At 44.8% G+C, this 18,238-nt stretch overlaps 1 protein-coding gene across 1 annotated transcript in view; it reads right to left on the reverse strand.

The window, feature by feature from the left end:
• SLC4A9 (solute carrier family 4 member 9) overlaps window positions 1-18,238 on the reverse strand; it is a 1,224,185-nt gene that overhangs the window by 1,090,646 nt on the left and 115,301 nt on the right. The window contains exons 3-4 of the mRNA XM_077265989.1: window positions 11,622-11,771; window positions 817-878 (exon numbers count right to left, since the gene is read on the reverse strand). Of these exons, the coding sequence (XP_077122104.1) occupies window positions 817-878; window positions 11,622-11,771 (212 nt within the window). The remainder of the gene's footprint in view (window positions 1-816; window positions 879-11,621; window positions 11,772-18,238) is intronic.

The raw sequence follows: 18,238 nt of genomic DNA on the forward strand, positions 1-18,238 counted from the left end.
CAGACTCTGTAGTTTACTTAGCATAATCCTAATGACAGGTTCTCTTTAAAGGGTCGATATTGACTTTTAGGATTGCTACTTCCAATAGGTGACACTAGAATGCAAGTCCTCTTCCTTTCTGAAGCGACAATTCGCATATTTAATTTCCCAGAGGAGCATGCAAGACATTTAAGTCTCCCCATTCTGACATGCCAAGCCTTGCTTGTTACTCTCCACAAGGAAAAACATTACCCCTTAGAAAAACAAATCATAAATACCTACAAATATCCCCATCCAAAAATCAGCTGCAGCTTGAGGTGCTGAGAGCTTGCTGTCTAGATCAGCAGATTGCAGATGCAAGTCAAATACAGATAAAAAAATATATTTTCTTAATGCACAAATTGACAAGAGGTTAAAACTGAGTCATATAAAATTGCAGCATCTCTTGGGTTGTTGAGGACAGCTAAATGATTGGAAGTCCATAAAAATATAACATGATGAAAAGTTTCAAGACTATTGTTTATTATGGTTTGCTGATATAGCGCTTTACTGACAATATCATCACTGTCCCCATTAGTGCTTACAATCTAAATATTGTTTTTTAACTTGGATTTGACATGATTTTTGACAATTTTTTGTAGGAGTTTACTTTTCAGAAAGGAGCTTAATCTCCAGTCACAAGTCAGGCTCTTAGCAACTCCAGCTAAAGCTGATTTTTCTCGGAATTTGAAAGGGGGTATTCTTTATAGGACAACCCCTTTAAGTAGAGTAGACATTTTTTAAAGTACAGTATTACAGTATACTACTACCAGCTACTCAAAATGTTTAGTTTTTTACCTGCTCACTTGAAGGCTTTTCAGGTAGTTCCAGAGGTGAGTTTTTTGGAGAAGTCTTCTTACCTGCAATATAAAATATGTCTTCACACAAACGGCAGAACAGAAGAATGTATGTATATAGACACATACCAATGCAGACTCCAACTTTTCTGCTGCCTGAGACAAAAATTCGAATGACATCCTCCATCTATACCCTTCCCAATGTCCCACCCCAAAAAAGGTCATTAGTAGAGATGGGCAAACCTACTGTTTGGGTACGTACACTGAACGCGGATTTCAACAGGAAGTCCAAGTTACTGTTTGGGTTCGGCCCCCAAACACCGGGTGTTTGTCGCGCTGTCATGCACATGACAGAGCGACAAAAACTGCTTCTGATTGGCAGTAAAATCATTACCGCTGATTAGACAGCCACGGTTCTCACACTGACAAATGACAGCGTGACCCCGCACCTGTGATCAGAGGTAAAAAGTTTACCTCTGGTCACTGTTGTCGGCTGATGGGACTACTGCTCCAGGGAAATGGTAAGAAGCTGGTGGACCTGGAGCCTGAGTGGGACAGAGATTGTCCAGAAGAGAGACAGGGATTGTCCAATAGTGTGTCGGCGATTGACCAAGGATATATACAGAGTTAACAGGAAAAAACGAGTCTGCTCAGACGGCAGGGAAAGATAAGAAGGTGTCTCTGTGTTTGAACTGTGCTGTCTGTGAGATGAATATGCTGCTGTTTAGTAAAGTTTAACCGTTGAAATGAAGACTGTGACTCTGTGGTGCTTCATGGGACTAGGATTCCAGCAGACACAGTTGAGGATTCATCCCCTCATGTGCAAGGTGCCGGGGTTCTCACTGACTGTTGCTTAGTGAACTCGCCCACGACTACCACCCCGTGCCACCTTGTTACACTGCCATGCACATGACAGCATGGCTAACACTGGATGTTTGGGCCCCCATTCAAGTGAATGGGGCTAGGGTCCGGGTACTGTTCTGGTACCCAAATTTTTTCTTACCTGTCTGGCCAAACATGCCAGACCCGAACATCCAGGGGCCTGCCCATCTCTACTGCTGAGCAATATGAACATAGAGGCTTGTCTCAGTTTTGCCAGATAACATCTTGATGATCCCCAAGGCTTTTGGGAGAATACTTTGTGGACTCACAAGACAAAAAAGTTGAACTTTTTAGGTGTATGTCCCATTACATCTGCCTTAGAAGTAAAACAGCATTTCAGAAAAGGAACATCATACCAACAGAAAAATATGGTAGTGGCAGTGTGATGGTCTGGGGCTGTTTTGCTGCTTCAGGACCTGGATAACTTGCTGTGATAAATGGAACCATGAATTCTGCTGTCTACAAAAAATCCTGAAGGAGAATATCCGGCCATCTGTTTGTGACTCAAGCTGAAGCACACTTGGGTTATGCAACAGGCCAATGATCCAAAACACTCCAGCAAGTCCACCTCTGAATGGCTTAAGAAAAACAAAATTAAGACTTTGCAGGAGTCTAGTCAAAGTCCAGACCTTAATTTGACCGACATGCTGTGGCTTGACCTTAAAAAGGCAGTTCATGCTTGGAAACCCTCCAATGTGGCTGAATTACAACAACTCTGCAAAGACAAGTGGGCCAAAATGCCTCCAGAGCATTAGAAAAGGCTCATTGGTAGTTATCATAAATGCTTGATTGCAGTTGTTGCTGGTATTGGTGGCCAAGCCAGTTATTAGGTTTAGGGGGCAATCCCTTTTTTTACACAGGACCCTGTAGGTTTGGATTTCTTTTTCCAACAACAAAAACCTTCATTTAAATACTGCATTTTGTGTTTACTTGTGTTATCTGTGTCTAATATTTACATTTGTTTGTCGATCTGAAACATTTAAGTGTGTCAAACATACAAAAGAATAGGAAATCGGGAAGAAGGCAAACACTTTTTCGCACAACACTATGTCATTGACATCGTTCTATCTATTCTACAGTGGGGGGAAAAAAGTACCGTATATACTCGAGTATAAGCCATCCCAAGTATCAGCCGAGACCCCTAATTTTGCCACAAAAAACTGAGTATAAGCCTAGGGTGGAAAATGCAGCAGCTACTGGTAAATTTCAAAAATGAAAATAGATACCAATAAAAGTTAAATTAATTGAGAAATCAGTAGGTTAAATGTTTTTGAAAATCCATATTGAATCAGGAGCCCCATATAATGCTCCATATAGTTCATGATGGGCCCCATAAGATGCTCCATACAAAACATGCCCCATATAATGCTCCATAAAGTTCATGATGGGCCCCATAAGATGCTCCATCCAAAAAATATTCTCCATATACTGCTGCACAAAGGTTAATAATGGCCCCATAAGATGCTCCATATTAAAATATGCCCTATATAATGCTGCATAAAAGGTTAATGATGGCCCCATAAGATGCTCCATAGAATAATATGCCTCATATGCTGCTCTGTAAAGGTTGATGGCCCCATAAGATTCTCCATAGAATAATATGCCCATATAATGCTGCACAAAGGTTAATAATGGCCTCATAAGATGCTCCATAGAATAATATGCCCAACATGCTGCTCCATAAAAGTTGATGGCCCCATAATATGATCCATAGAATAATATGTCCAGCATGCTGCTGCTGCTCTGATTAAAAGAATAAAAAAGACATACTGACCTGGCCAGGTGCTGGTGTCCTGAGCAGGCAGGGACACAGGCACGCTATGGGGGCCAGGTGCCGAAGTCACCGCTGGCTCAGGCCCTGGCACTTGCAATATTCACCTGTCCTCGTTCCACTGCCGCACGCCACTGTATCTTCCGGGTCTCTGCAGTGAATGTTCAGGCAGATGGCATGCACTAAACACGTCATCCCACCCTCTGACCTGAACGTCACAGCCAGAGGACACGGAAGACACAGCCCGACAGTGGAACGGGGACAGGTGAATACCGCATGGCTCACCCTCCCCGTCTTACTCACCCTCCTGGTCCGGTCTCTGCACTTCCCTGCTTCATCCCGGGGACTGCAGCTTCTTCCAGTGCTGAGTACTCACATGGTACCGCTCATTAAAGTAATGAATATGTGCTCCACGCCTATAGGAGTGGAGTAGGGTCCATAATCAATACTTTAATGAGCGATACCACGTGAGCGCTGAAGACAGGAACAGATGCCGGCGCTGGAGACCATCTGAGAAGCAGAGACCACGCCAGGAGGGGGTGAGTATGATGTGACAGCCGCCACTCCAGCCTCTCTCCCTCCAACCCCCTGGGATAACGACTCAAGTATAAGCCGAGAAGGGCACTTTCAGCCTAAAAAAAATGGATGAAAATCTCAGCTTATGCTAGAGTATATATGGTATTTAGTCAGCGACCAATTGGGCAAGTTATCCCACTTAACAAGATGAGAGATGCCTGTATTTGACATCATAGGTAGACCACAACTATGAGAGTCAAAATGAGAAAACAAATCCAGAAAATCACTTTGTCTGATTTGGCAAGATTTATTTTGTAAATTATGGTGGAAAATAAATATTTGGTCATTAACAAAAGTTCATCTCAATATTTTGTTGGCAATGACAGTGATCAAACATTTTCTGTAAGTCTTCACAAGGTTGGCACTCACTGTTGGTGGTATGTTGGCCCATTTCTCCATGCAGGTCTCCTCTAGAGCAGTGATGTTTTGGGCTTGTAACTGGGCAACAAGGACTTTCAACTCCCTCCAAGGTTTTCTGTGCGGTTGAGATCTGGAGACTGGCTAGGCCACTCCAGGACCTTAATATGCTTCTTACAAAGCCACTCCTTCTTTGCCCTGGCGGTGTACTTGAGATCATTATCGTGCTGAAAGACCCATCCACATTTCATCTTCAATGTCCTTGCTGATGGAAGGAGGTTTGCACTCAAAATCTCACGATACATGGTCCCATTCATTCTTTCATGTACATGGATCAGTCATCCTGGTCTCTTTGCAGAGAAACAGCCCCAAAGCATGATGTTGCCATCCCCATGCTTCACAATAGCTATGGTTTTCTTTGGATGCAACTCAGCATTCTGTCTCCTCCAAACACGACAAGTTTTGTTTGTATCAAACAGTTCTACTTTGGTTTCTTCAGACCATATGACATTCTCCCAGGACTCTTCTGGATCATCCAAATGCTCTCTGGCAAACTTCAGACAGGCCCAAACATGTACTGGCTTAAGCAGGACGACACGTCTGGCACTGCAGGATCTGAGTCCCTGGCAACATAATAGGTTGCTGATGGTAGCCTTTGTTACTGTGGTCCCAGCTCTATGCAGGTCATTCACTAGGTCCCCCCGTGTGGTTCTGGGATTTTTTTCTCACCGTTTTTGTGATCATTTTGAACCCACGGGGTGAGATCTAGTGTGGAGCCCCAGATCGAGAGAGATTATCAGTGGTCTTGTATGTCTTCCATTTTCTTATTGCTCCCACAGTTGATTTCATCACAGCAAGCTGCTTGCCTATTGCAGATTCAATCTTCCCAGCCTGGTGCAGGGCTACAATATTGTTTCTGGGGTCCTTCGACAGCTCTTTGGTCTTCACGTAGTGGAGTTTGGAGTGAGGCTGTTTGAGGTTGTGGACAGATGTCTTTTATACTGATGACAAGTTCAAACAAGTGCCATTACTACAGGTAATGAGTGGAGGACAGAGGAGCCTCTTAAAGAAGAAGTTACAGGTCTGTGAGAGCCAGAAATCTTGCATGTTTTTAGGTGACCAAATACTTATTTTCCACCATAATTTGCAAAATAAATCTTGCCAAATCAGACAAGGTAATATTCTGGATTGTTTTCTCATTTTGACTCTCATAGTTGTTGTCTACCTATGATGTCAATTACAGGCCTCTCTCATCTTTTTAAGTGGGAGAACTTGCACAATTGGTAGCTGATTAAATAGTTTTTCTCCACTGTATACCAGGATAGTGATTAGGGGGCCATGCATACCTGGATAGGGATGAGGGGGGCATGAATATCAGGGTGGGGAGGAGGGGGACATGCATATCAGGATGAGGATGAGGAGGCCATGCATACCAGGATAGGGATGAGGGGGCCATGCATAACAAGATGGGGATGAGGAGGCCATGCATGCCACGATAGGGATGAGGGGGCCATGCATACCAGAATAGGGATGACGGGACCATGCATACCAGGATTTGGATAAGGGGCCATGCATACCAGGATGGGGATGTGGATAAGTGCCATGCATACCAGGATACGGATGTGGATGGGCACATGCATACCAGGATAGCAATGTGGATAGGTGCCATGCATACCAGGATATCAATGTTGATGGGAGCCATGCATACAAGGATAAGGATGGGGATGGGCACCATGCATACCATAGGGATGAGGGGGTCATTCATACCAGGATAGGAATGAGGGTGCCATGCATACCAGGATAGGGATATGGGGGCAATGCATTCCAGGATGGGGATGAGGGGGCCATGTGTGGCACCCCAAGAGTCCGGTTGCCACAGTGGCATTGCTTCCCTCACAGGGAGTAATGTCATGCCTGGAAGAAAGGAGGGGTCCCCTTACACCAGGTAACACCAGCATCCAACACTTTTCCTGACTCCAGACCAGAAGGGGGAGCTCTAACACCTGTTTCAGGGGAGCTTCCCTATAAGTTCTGGCCTGGAGGCGGAGATAGTCAGTCTGAGGGACACCAGAGTCTGTGGTTGCTCAGGTACTGGAGTCCCGGCAGCTAAATTTGGAGGGCATGAGACTGCAGGTCTCCTGGCCCCATCTAACACCCAGCGGCACAGCAGCATATCAGAGCCTGGAGCCACCACGAAGAAGCGGCCTGCCATGTAGGTAATGTTTTATTCTAACTGTCAGACAGTGAGAGGAACTTGAGCAGAGCTTAAAGCCACAATGACCTTAGAGGACAGAGCAGTAGGAAGGCTTCCAAACCCACCTGGCTAGCTGGATTCTAAATTGCTTCCAGGCTGCCTGGATCTCCATTAACATCTGTCACCAGTGCCCCGAACTGCACCTTCAACCATCGAGTAAAGGTAAAGAAAACTACAGCCCTTGTGTCTTCCAGTCATTTCCCACACACTCAGTCCTGCACCCCAACGTCCACGATCCCTTACAAAACTGTACCGGTAGCCCTGGGACCCCGCTCCATCTGTGGGGAGCAGAACCATCCCATCTGCGTCACCATCGGCCCCAGCGGTCTCCTTAAGCAGCGTCAGCCACCCGTTGCCAAACACCACAGATGGCGTCACGTTAAATCCCCTATAAACTTTCCCTCATCATTTTTATTGCGCGCCCAAGGCCATGGAATGGGTCACTACTGCCGTGACAACTCCCTGAAGAACTGTCTGACCAGGTTCCGAATACCCCACGGCCCTATCGCACATGCATACCAGGATGGGGATGAGGGGGCCTTGCATACCAGGATGGGGACACTTATTTTCCACCATATTTTGCAAAATAAATCTTGCCAAATCAGACAAGGTGATTTTCTGGACTGTTTTCTCATTTTGACTTTCATAGTTGTGGTCTACCTATGATGTCAATTACAGGCCTCTCTCATCTTTTTAAGTAGGACATCTTGAACTTGCACAATTGGTCACTGACTAAATACTTTATGTGTATATATATATATATATATATATATATATATATATATATATATATATATATATATATATATATACAGTGCAGACCAAAAGTTTGGACACACCTTCTCATTCAAGATTTTTCTGTATTTTCGTTACTATGAAAATTGTACATTCACACTGAAGGCATCAAAACTATGAATTAACACATGTGGAATTGTATACTTAACAAAAAAGTGTGAAACAACTGAAACTATGTCTTATATTCTAGGTTATTCAAAGTAGCCACCTTTTGCTTTGATTACTGCCTTGCACACTCTTGGCATTTTCTTGATGAGCTTCAAGAGGTAGTCACGAGAAATGGTCTTCCAACAGTCTTGAAGGAGTTCCCAGAGATGCTTAGCACTTGTTGGCCCTTTTGCCTTCACTCTGCTGTCCAGCTCACCCCAAACCATATCAATTGGGTTCAGGTCATCTGGCGTAGCACCCCATCACTCTCCATCTTGGTCAAATAGCCCTTACACAGCCTGGAGGTGTGTTTGGGGTCATTGTCCTGTTGAAAAATAAATGATGGTCCAACTAAACGCAAACCGGATGGAATAGCATGCCACTGCAAGATGCTGTGGTTGCTATGTTGGTTCAGTATGCCTTCAATTTTGAATGAATCCCTAACAGTGTCAACAGCAAAGCACCCCCACACCCTCACACCTCCTCCTCCATGCTTTACAGTGGGAAACAGGCATGTAGAGTCCATCCGTTTACCTTTTCTGCGTCACACAAAGACACGGTGGTTGGAACCAAAGATCTCAAATTTGGACTCATCAGACCAAAGCACAGATTTCCACTGGTCTAATGTCCATTCCTTGTATTCTTTAGCCCAAACAAGTCTCTTATGCTTGTTGCCTGTCCTTAGCAGTGGTTTCCTAGCAGCTATTTTACCATGAAGGCCTGCTGCACAAAGTCTCCTCTTAACAGTTGTTGTAGAGATGTGTCTGCTGCTAGAACTCTGTGTGGCATTGACCTGGTCTCTAATCTGAGCTGCTGTTAACCTGCGATTTCTGAGGCTGGTGACTCGGATAAACTTATCCTCAGAAGCAGAGGTGACTCTTGGTCTTCCTTTCCTGGGGCGGTCCTCATATGAGCCAGTTTCTTTGTAGCGCTTGATGGTTTTTGCAACTGCACTTGGGGACACTTTCAAAGTTTTCCCAATTTTTTGGACTGACTGACCTTCATTTCTTAAAGTAATGATGGCCACTCGTTTTTCTTTACTTAGCTGCTCTTTTCTTGCCATAATACAAATTCTAACAGTCTATTAAGTAGGACTGTCAGCTGTGTTTCCACCAGACTTCTGCACAACACAAATGATGGTCCCAACCCCATTTATAAGGCAAGAAATCACACTAATTAAACCTGACAGGGCACACCTGTGAAGTGAAAACCATTTCCGGTGACTACCTCTTGAAGCTCATCAAGAGAAGGCCAAGAGTGTGCAAAGCAGTAATCAAAGCAAAAGGTGGCTACTTTGAAGAACCTAGAATATTAGTGTTGAGCATTCCAATACTGCAAATATCGGGTATTGGCTGATATTTGCTGTATCGGAATTCCGATACTGAGTTCCGATATTTTTGCGATATCGGAAATCGGAATCGGAAGTGTGCAGTGCGTATGGTTCCCAGGGTCTGGAGGAGAGGAGACTCTCCTTCGGGGCCCTGGGATCCATATTCATGTAAAAAATAAATAATAAAAATATAAAATATTGATATACTCACCCCTCCGGTGGACGCTGGCTCTTAGCGGTGCCTCCGTTCCTAAGAATGCAGGGAGTGAAGGACCTTCGATGACGTCGCGGCTTGTGATTGGTCGCGTGAGCGGTCACATGAGCGGTCACGCGACCAATCACAAGCCGCGACGTTATCGAAGGTCCTTAACTCTGCATTCTTAAGAACGGAGGCACCGCTAAGAGCAGGGGCCGCCGGAGCGGTGAGTATATCAATATTTTTTATTTTTATTATTTATTTTATACATGAATATGGATCCCAGGGCCTGAAGGAGAGTTTCCTCTCCTTCAGACCTTGGGAACCATTCCAATATTTTGTGTCCCATTGATATGCATTGGTATCGGGTATCGGTATCGACGATATCCGATATTTTTTGGATATCGGCCGATCCAATCCGATACCGATACCTTTGCATATCGGAAGGTATCGCTCAACACTATAGAATATAAGACATATTTTCAGTTGTTTCACACTTTTTTGTTAAGTATAAAATTCCACATAGTTTTGATGCCTTCAGTGTGAATGTACAATTTTCATAGTCATGAAAATACAGAAAAATCTTTGAACGAGAAGGTGTGTCTAAACTTTTGGTCTGTACTGTATATATATATATATATATATATATATATATATATATATATATATATGTATATATTCTTTTCTGACAGGTCACACTGTAAATGTACTATATTCGGCTGATAAAATGTCTGGTTTTCTAGAAGAGGGTGAGTAAAAATTGGCACCGTGTGCCTTGCAGTTTTTTTTGTATCACACCCATAGACTTGCACTGGCGAGTCTCATCCCATATACATGCCCATTCTTACTTTCCTATGAAATTTTTTTTATCAGTCCAATCCGAGCTGAGAAAAAAAAATTGCAGATGAGCTCTGAATTATTGACTAATAATAGTCAGAGCGCAATCTGATTTTTTTTATCGAATTGCACTAGTGCATTATTAGTATGCGCCCTTGGAAGTCTATCCGGGTCTGGTTTTTTTCTAGAGAATTGTTTTTAATGTATACTTAATAAAGATATCTTTTTAGGGTTTTTTTCTATTTGATTGGTAATTGATTTAGGGCCCCTTACTTTGGCACTTTTTTCAGTTGACTTGCAAGGCATTTTACAAATAAATATGTGGTATTACATTATTAAAGTGCCATGGAATTAAAGAATCACTAGACTCATAGAGGAGTATATCACACCCCTGGAAGAAGCTTTTGCGAAACGGCGTAGGTGTTGAGGACGTGAGGCTGTCCTTGTCTCTCCTAAGGTCCTGACATTTAACAACTGTCTCAGGTGATGTACTCCTCTTTGACTCTAGTGATTCTTTAATTCCATGGCACTTTAACAATGTAGTACCACATATTTATTTGTAAAATCACTGTTTATTTCTGTAGTGGTTTATATCAGCACATGTTGTTCCATATACCTTTATAGCAGCTTCACAAACTATTGTGACCTGACCAAGTGGATTCTTTATTGCACTTTATATTTGGAACCCCTGATCCAGATACTATTTGGGACATAATCTGATATGTTACTAGAATACTTTTTCCCACATAAACTGTATTTCATTGTATGACAGTATTGCTGTAACCTGTATTCTAGACCCAGCTTTCCCCTCTTCTATCACATCCCCCTATGGAGGTTCATTCCCACCCTGTTTTTTTCCTTTTAGGTTGTTTTTAATTATATACTAATAAATCATTTTTACTTTTCTTGCTGGAATCACTTTGTATCTGTTGGCAGTAAACTCTAGCTGTCATGGATAGTCTATTCTCCTGTCCTTTTATCTTACATATATAAGCTGAGAGGAGCTAAACAAAGACAGATAAAAAGAGTTATATACTCCTCATCACAACCAGTTCACTAAGGGTGTGTGTCCACGGTCAGTAAACGCTGCTTGTTTGAGGCTACGCAGAGCTGCAGCGTCAAACACGCAGCGTCCAGATGTTCCAGCATAGTGGAGAGGATTTTTTGAAATCCCGTGTCCACTATGCGTGGAAACCCGCACGCGGCGGGCCTGCGACTCCGGACATGCTGCGTGTCTTTTCAGATCGCAGCATGTCCGTACACCTTGCGGGGACGCAGCGTCCCCGCAAGGCATAACACAGGGCCCTATGGGAGGGGGGCAATGATCCCGGATGTGTACAGTTAACACATCCGGCATCATCGCGTCCAAAAAGGGGGCGGGGCTTAGTGCCGAGCGGCTTCGCCGCTCCGGCGATACCGCCGGCCATCCTGAACGTGGACACGCAGCCTTACAGATTCTCAGATAACTCATTCTGCAACATGTACTAGACAGCACAACATAGGAACTAAAGGAAGCAAACGGAGCAAAATTTGTGATGAAACCTAATGGCTAAAAATATTTATTCACAAAATACATGCATTGAAATAAAAAAAAAATCCTGAAGGTATCCATATCCTTTAATAAAGTGACATTTAGTTGACATATAAAATATAAGACCTACCCTTATGTGATAGTTTAATAGCATCTTTTATCCTGTTCCTGTATGATCTTTTTATGTGGTGTTCATGTCCTTTAAGAAGCGTATACAATATGTTTTTATTTTCCTCTTCAATTGTTCTGTCAGTGCAAATCTTTTGTTTTAGAGTGTGCTCTGGAAAAAAAACAATAACTTTCAAAATTTAAAACAAATGTTTACAAACAATAAACAAGCAATTCATTTAATAGCTAGAACATGCCATGTGACTGCATACAGTCATTTTCTGATAATGCCACTTCCACACTTTAAATATTACTTTGGTTAGGTCATACAAAACATTGCAATTCTTCACATTACAATTCTTCAGTTATTATTTTTGAAAGGGGTTGTCCACTACTAGGACAACCCCTTCTCCATCTCAATGTTTGTCAACGGTAAAATAAAAACACTTATACTCACCTCTCTTGCCGGCACCATTCCAGGAGTGGTGGCACTTCCCATTCCCAGGGTTCCTGTGAGGTTGTTATCAGACGGGAGCCCTGCACCTAATCAGCACTGGTGTCACTATCCCCTCCTTTGGACAAATCGAACATTAATAGGAAGTCAGAGAGCAGCAGCAGCCCCGAATTCCCCATTATGTTCGATTGTCCAAAGGCGGGGACAGTGACACCAGCTTTGACTGTGCACAGGACTCACATGTCATAACAACCACACAACAGCCCGGGAATGCGAGTGCCAACATTGCTGGAATAGCGAGTATAAGTGTTTTTATTTTATCTTGACAGAAAGACTTTACTGAAATCTGGGAAAATCTGCCATGTTTTATCATTGACATAAACAAGGCCGGTACCATCACACGGGAGCATTGAGAGGCATGACAGTTTTATATATTTCTATGAGGCTATCATGCCCAAGTTGAGAGACCTGCAGCCATTTTGAGCATTGCAGTCGTCTGTACTCCCAGGCTCATCTTGAGCTCTAGATCCTCCTGCTCATTGCATCCTGACACTTGGCTCTGCAACCTGAAGATGAGCCTAGTAGCAAATCGGGTATGATCTATTGAATATCCAAAAGAAAACAACACATTGAGAAAGAACAAATTAGCACAATCAACACTCATTAGAATTAGTCCTAAAACTTTAAAGAAAACCAGTCACAAGATCAAAAGTGACCAAATTTTGTTCACAAGATTGTGTTTGGTGCAATCTGTGGAGCCGCACAGAGGCCCAAAAGGTAAAGGCCCCCCATCTACACAAGTGGTCAAAATTGTTGGTACCCCTCGTTTAATGACAGAAAAACCCACAATGGTCACAGAAATAGTTTGAATCTGACAAAAGTAATAATAAATAAAAAATCTATGAAAAGGAGCAAATGAAAGTCAGACATTGCTTTACAACCATGATTCCACAGATATAAAAAAATAAAACTTGACAAAAATGATGGTACCCTTAACTTAATATTTTGTTGCACAACCTTTTGAGGCAATCACTGCAATCATACGATTCCTGTAACTGTCAATGAGACTTCTGCACCTCCTGCCAGGTATTTTGGCCCACTCCTCAAGAGCAAACTGCTCCAGTTGTCTCGTGTTTGAAGGTTGTGTCACGTCGCCGCTGCCACCCTGCTATACTCACATGTCCTCGGCGTCCCGGCGTGTCTCTGCTGCTGCGGCGTCCTTCCTCCAGCGCTCGCTCCCGGTCTCTGCTGATCGTCGGGTGCGCGCGCACGCCGGGTTTCGTTCTGCACGTGCGCACCTCTAGGTCCTATTAGCGCTTCCTGCTCTGTCCTCTCTATGGTCCTGGAGGACTCCCTCCACCCGGAAGTAAGTCGGAGCTCTGCTATATCTTCCTGTCTGTTTCCTCTTCCTGTGCCTGATGATCGTTTGTATTTTTCAAGTGCTCCAGGTCGCCCGTATACTTCGTATATCTGCCTGTTTCCTGATCCGGTTCTTTGTTGTTTTCTCCGCAGTGCCTGCGCCAGTCCTGGCGTCTGTCCCTGCTGTCCCTGCTCTACTGCAGTCCTCGTGTTCCAGCTGCCTTTGTGTCTCTACTGGTACCGTGTCCCTGCTAGTCTCGGTCTTCCCTCTGTCCTAGTGTTCCCGTCTTTTCCCTGTGTCTCTTTAGTTCTCTCCTGGTTCCTGGCGGCATTTCCGTCTTTCCAGCGTCCTTGCCTCTTCTGCCATGTTCAGGCTTTCCTCCGTCTCTCCGGTCCCTAGTTCTCTTTTCTCTTTTGCTCTTTGGTCCTCCAGCTTCCGTGGCGATAGTCCCTAACATTCCTGCCCCTAACACTCCCTGTATAGGGGGTGGACTACCAGGTCAGCTCGTCCGTGAGGGGATCGTCGTCACGGTCCAGAGGGTCCACCATCTCCATCAGTGATTCATCACAGTATCATCAGGCCATGGACCCCGCTGGTGTTTCAGCCACCCAGAAAGAATTACTCTTTTTGCGAGAAAATCAGACCAGGATCATGTCTTTTCTAAAGAACATGGAGTCTCGTCTAGCCGCCTTACAGTCTTCTGATCCTGGTAATGCCGCTCAGCTGGCTGCTCTTCAACAGGAGCTAGGCCAACAACGGGATACTCAGTCCCATATTTTGAATTTTATGGCCTCTGTGGATGATCGGCTCCGCTTTCTCCAAAATGTCGCCTCTGTTCCTGTCCAGGCCTCCGCTCCCCAACCTTCGCCCCGTTTAGCCAGGCCGCCACGGTATGGTGGGGATCCTAAACTATGCCGTGGTTTTCTTAATCAGTGTCAACTGCATTTTGAGTTATCTCCGCTACTCTACCCCACCGACTGAGCAAAGGTAGCTTTTGTTGTTTCCCATTTAGAGGGAGAGGCACTGGCATGGGTCAATCCCCTCTGGGAGCGTGATGATCCGTTGGTCACTCAGCTCAACCCGTTTCTAGATACCTTTCGTAAGGTTTTTGACGAACCTGGTCGCCTGGTTTCTACTACAGAGTCTCTGTTCAACCTTCTCCAGGGTACTCTTTCCGTAGCCCAGTACGCCATCCGTTTTTGAACCCTGTCCTCAGACTTAGGTTGGAACAACGAGGCATTGGTTGGAGCATTCTGGCGTAGGTTATCCTCTCGGATTAAGGATGAGTTGGCGGGGCGAGATACTCCCACCTCCCTGGATGAACTAATTTCTTTAGCTATACGCATAGATCTGCGCTTCCAGGAGCATTCTCGCGAGATTGTCCGAGAGAAGAGACCCCTCCGCCTGTCTACCCCTACTCGTGGGTCTTCTCTTCCGCAAGTCACTCCGGCTGCTTCCACGTCCTCTCCTGAACCCATGCAAATAGATCGCCTCAAGCCTGCCGAGCAACGCCGCAAGGAGAGACTAGCACAGGGTCTATGTTTTTATTGCGGCAGTGCCTCACATCTTCTACGTGCCTGTCCTCTGAAGCCGGGAAACGCCTCCGCCTAGGGCAGGTAAGAGAGGCCTCCCTAGGCAGTTTTGATTCCTCTCCTCCCCTGATTCTGTCCATTATTTTACATTTGGGTTCCCTGTTATGACCCCAATGGCAGAGGGTCTCAGGAATCAATACCAAGTCTGCAAACACAAAAAACCAGCTCATAGGGCAGTGGTAACTGGGCTGACCATATATCTAATCCTAGCACCACAAATAGAAGTAGCCGGGGAACGTGCCTATGTTGGTTTTAGACTTCTCGCGCCAGCCGGAGAACTAACTAACCCTAGAAGGGAAAAGAAAGACCTTTCTTGCCTCCAGAGAAAAGACCCCAAAAGTTGGATACAAGCCCCCAACAAATAATAACGGTGAGGTAAGAGGAAAAGACAAACATAAGAATGAGCTAGGTATTTAGCAAAGAGAGGCCCACTAGCTAATAGCAGAATACAGCAAGATGACTTATATGGTCAGCAAAAACCCTATTAAAATATCCACGCTGGATATTCAAGAACCCCCGAACCGTCTAACGGCCGGGGGGAGAACACCAGCCCCCTAGAGCTTCCAGCAAGGTCAGAAATCACATTTAGTACAAGCTGGACAAAAATAGTAGCAAAGCAAGTAACTCAAAAAACAAAGAAGCAAGACTTAGCTTAATTTTGCAAGAGCCAGGACCAGCAGACAGGAGCAACAGAAGGATCTGATTACAACGATGCCAGGCACTGGACTAAGGATCCAGGAAGTTAATATAGCAACACCCCTGGACTAACGACCCAGGTGAGTGCCAAACAGAAAAAAGACAATCCCAGAGTCATACCACTAGTGACCACAAGAGGGAGCCAAAAAGTCTAATTCACAGTTCCCGTCGTTTTTCTCTTAACGCTTATGTTGATTCAGGTGCTGCCGGTAACTTTGTTCAAATCGAGGTTGTAGAGAAACTTGGGATACCTGTAAGACCACTGGAGACTCCTAGACATTTAGCTTCTGTCGATGGTCAGCTATTGCGGGAGACCGTCAACTTGGTCACAGAGGAGGTTGAACTTCAGATTGGAGCCCTGCACCTTGAGAAATTGTTTTTTTTGTCTTACCTTCTCTGTCTCATTCCTTCCTTTTGGGGCTTCCCTGGCTAAGAACTCATGAGCCCACTCTGGACTGACATTCTGGTGACATTCTACGTTGGGGACAGTCTTGTCAGAATAGATGCCTACTCTCTGTCATACCAACAGACTCTTCTCGAGTCTCTTCAAAGTCTGAGAATCTTCCTTCCGCCTATCTCTCTTTTTCAGATGTATTTAATAAAAAGGAGGTGGAGATTCTACCACCGCATCGCTCTTATGACTGTCCAATTGATCTGGTTCCAGGTTCTACTCCTCCTAGAGGTCGTATTTATCCTCTGTCGCCCTCTGAAACCCAAGCCATGACTGAATACGTCCAAGAAAATCTGGCTAGAGGCTTCATTCGAAAGTCTTCTTCACCTGCAGGAGCTGGCTTTTTCTTTGTAAAAAAGAAAGATGGTTCCCTCCGTCCTTGCATAGACTACCGAGGCCTCAATGCCGTTACGATCAAGAACAAGTATCCACTTCCTCTTATTCCCGAGCATTTTGATCGCCTGCGTGGAGCACGAATTTTCACCAAGTTAGATCTTCGAGGGGCCTATAATTTGGTCCGTATTCGTTCGGGTGATGAGTGGAAGACTGCGTTTAACACCAGGGACGGTCATTACGAATATCTTGTTATGCCTTTCGGGTTATGCAATGCACCCGCAGTCTTCCAGGAGTTAGTGAATGATATTTTTCGGGATCTTCTTTACACCTGGGTGGTGGTGTACTTGGACGATATTCTAGTGTTTTCTCCAGATCTGTCTTCCCATAGGAGAGATGTTCGGCAAGTACTTCTGCGTTTGAGAGAGAATTGGCTCTACACAAAACTGGAGAAGTGCATCTTTGAACAGTCATCTCTACCCTTTTTGGGTTTCATTATTTCTGATGCAGGTCTGCGCATGGATCCAGAGAAGGTTTCTGCTGTACTTAACTGGCCACGCCCACTTGGAGTTAAAGCAATTCAGTGATTTCTTGGATTCGCCAACTATTATCGGCAGTTTATCCCTCACTTTTCCTCTCTTTCGGCTCCCATCTCCTCCATGATTCATAAAGGTGCCAACCCTCACCTTTGGTCTTCTGAGGCTGAAGAGGCTTTCCGATCCCTCAAGCAAGCCTTTGCCTCTGCGCCAATACTTCAACATCCGGTGGCCAGTAAACCCTTCGTCCTTGAAGTTGAAGCTTCTGCTGTTGGAGCCAGAGCTGTGCTCTCTCAAAGGTCTTCTTCTGGTCGTCTTATGCCCTGTGGTTTTTTTTCCAAAACTTTTTCTTCCTCCGAGAAGAATTATTCCATCGGGGATAAGGAACTATTGGCTATCAGATTGGCACTGGAGGAATGGCGGTATCTGTTAGAGGGAGCCCTGCATCATTTCGTGATCTTCACGGATCACAAGAATCTGGCTTACATTCGTTCTGCACATAGACTGAATCCGCGACAGGCCAGGTGGGCCTTGTTCTTCCTCAGGTTCGATTTTGAACTTCGTTTCCTGCCTGGTAATAAAAACTCCAAAGCTAACACTCTATCTAGGTCGTTCCAGTCGGTGGATATTGATGAGAGACCAGCACACATCATTGATCCTGCCAGAGTCATCTCGGTTGCTCCGGTCTCTTTCTCATCTTTGCCTCCAGGAAAAACCTTTGTCGCGGTGGGGAACAGGAGACGCATCTTACTTTGGGGCCATGCCTCCAAGCTGGCCGGACACGTCGGTTTCAAGAAGACCTTTCGTTTGATCTCCCGCTACTACTGGTGGTCTACTCTGTCTAAAGATGTCCGAAGTTTTGTCACCTCCTGCCCTTCCTGTGCCAGGAATAATACTCCCAGGCAATTACTCTCCGGTCTTCTGCACCCTCTTCCGGTGCCTACTTCTCCGTGGCAACATTTATCAATGGATTTCATTACAGACTTACCTCGCTCCTCTGGTTATTTTTGTGGTCATGGACCGTTTTTCTAAAATGGCCCACTTCATCGCTCTTCCTGGTTTACCGTCTGCACCTGAATTGGCGAAGATTTTTGTTCATCATGTTTTTCGTGTTCATGGACTTCCCCAAAATATTGTTTCTGATCGTGGAGCCCAGTTCATCGCTCGATTCTGGAGATCCCTCTGTAAGTCTATGAACATCTCGCTTGACTTCTCTT

The sequence above is a fragment of the Ranitomeya variabilis genome, chromosome 5, assembly GCF_051348905.1.
Source record: "Ranitomeya variabilis isolate aRanVar5 chromosome 5, aRanVar5.hap1, whole genome shotgun sequence".
NCBI lineage: Eukaryota > Metazoa > Chordata > Amphibia > Anura > Dendrobatidae > Ranitomeya > Ranitomeya variabilis.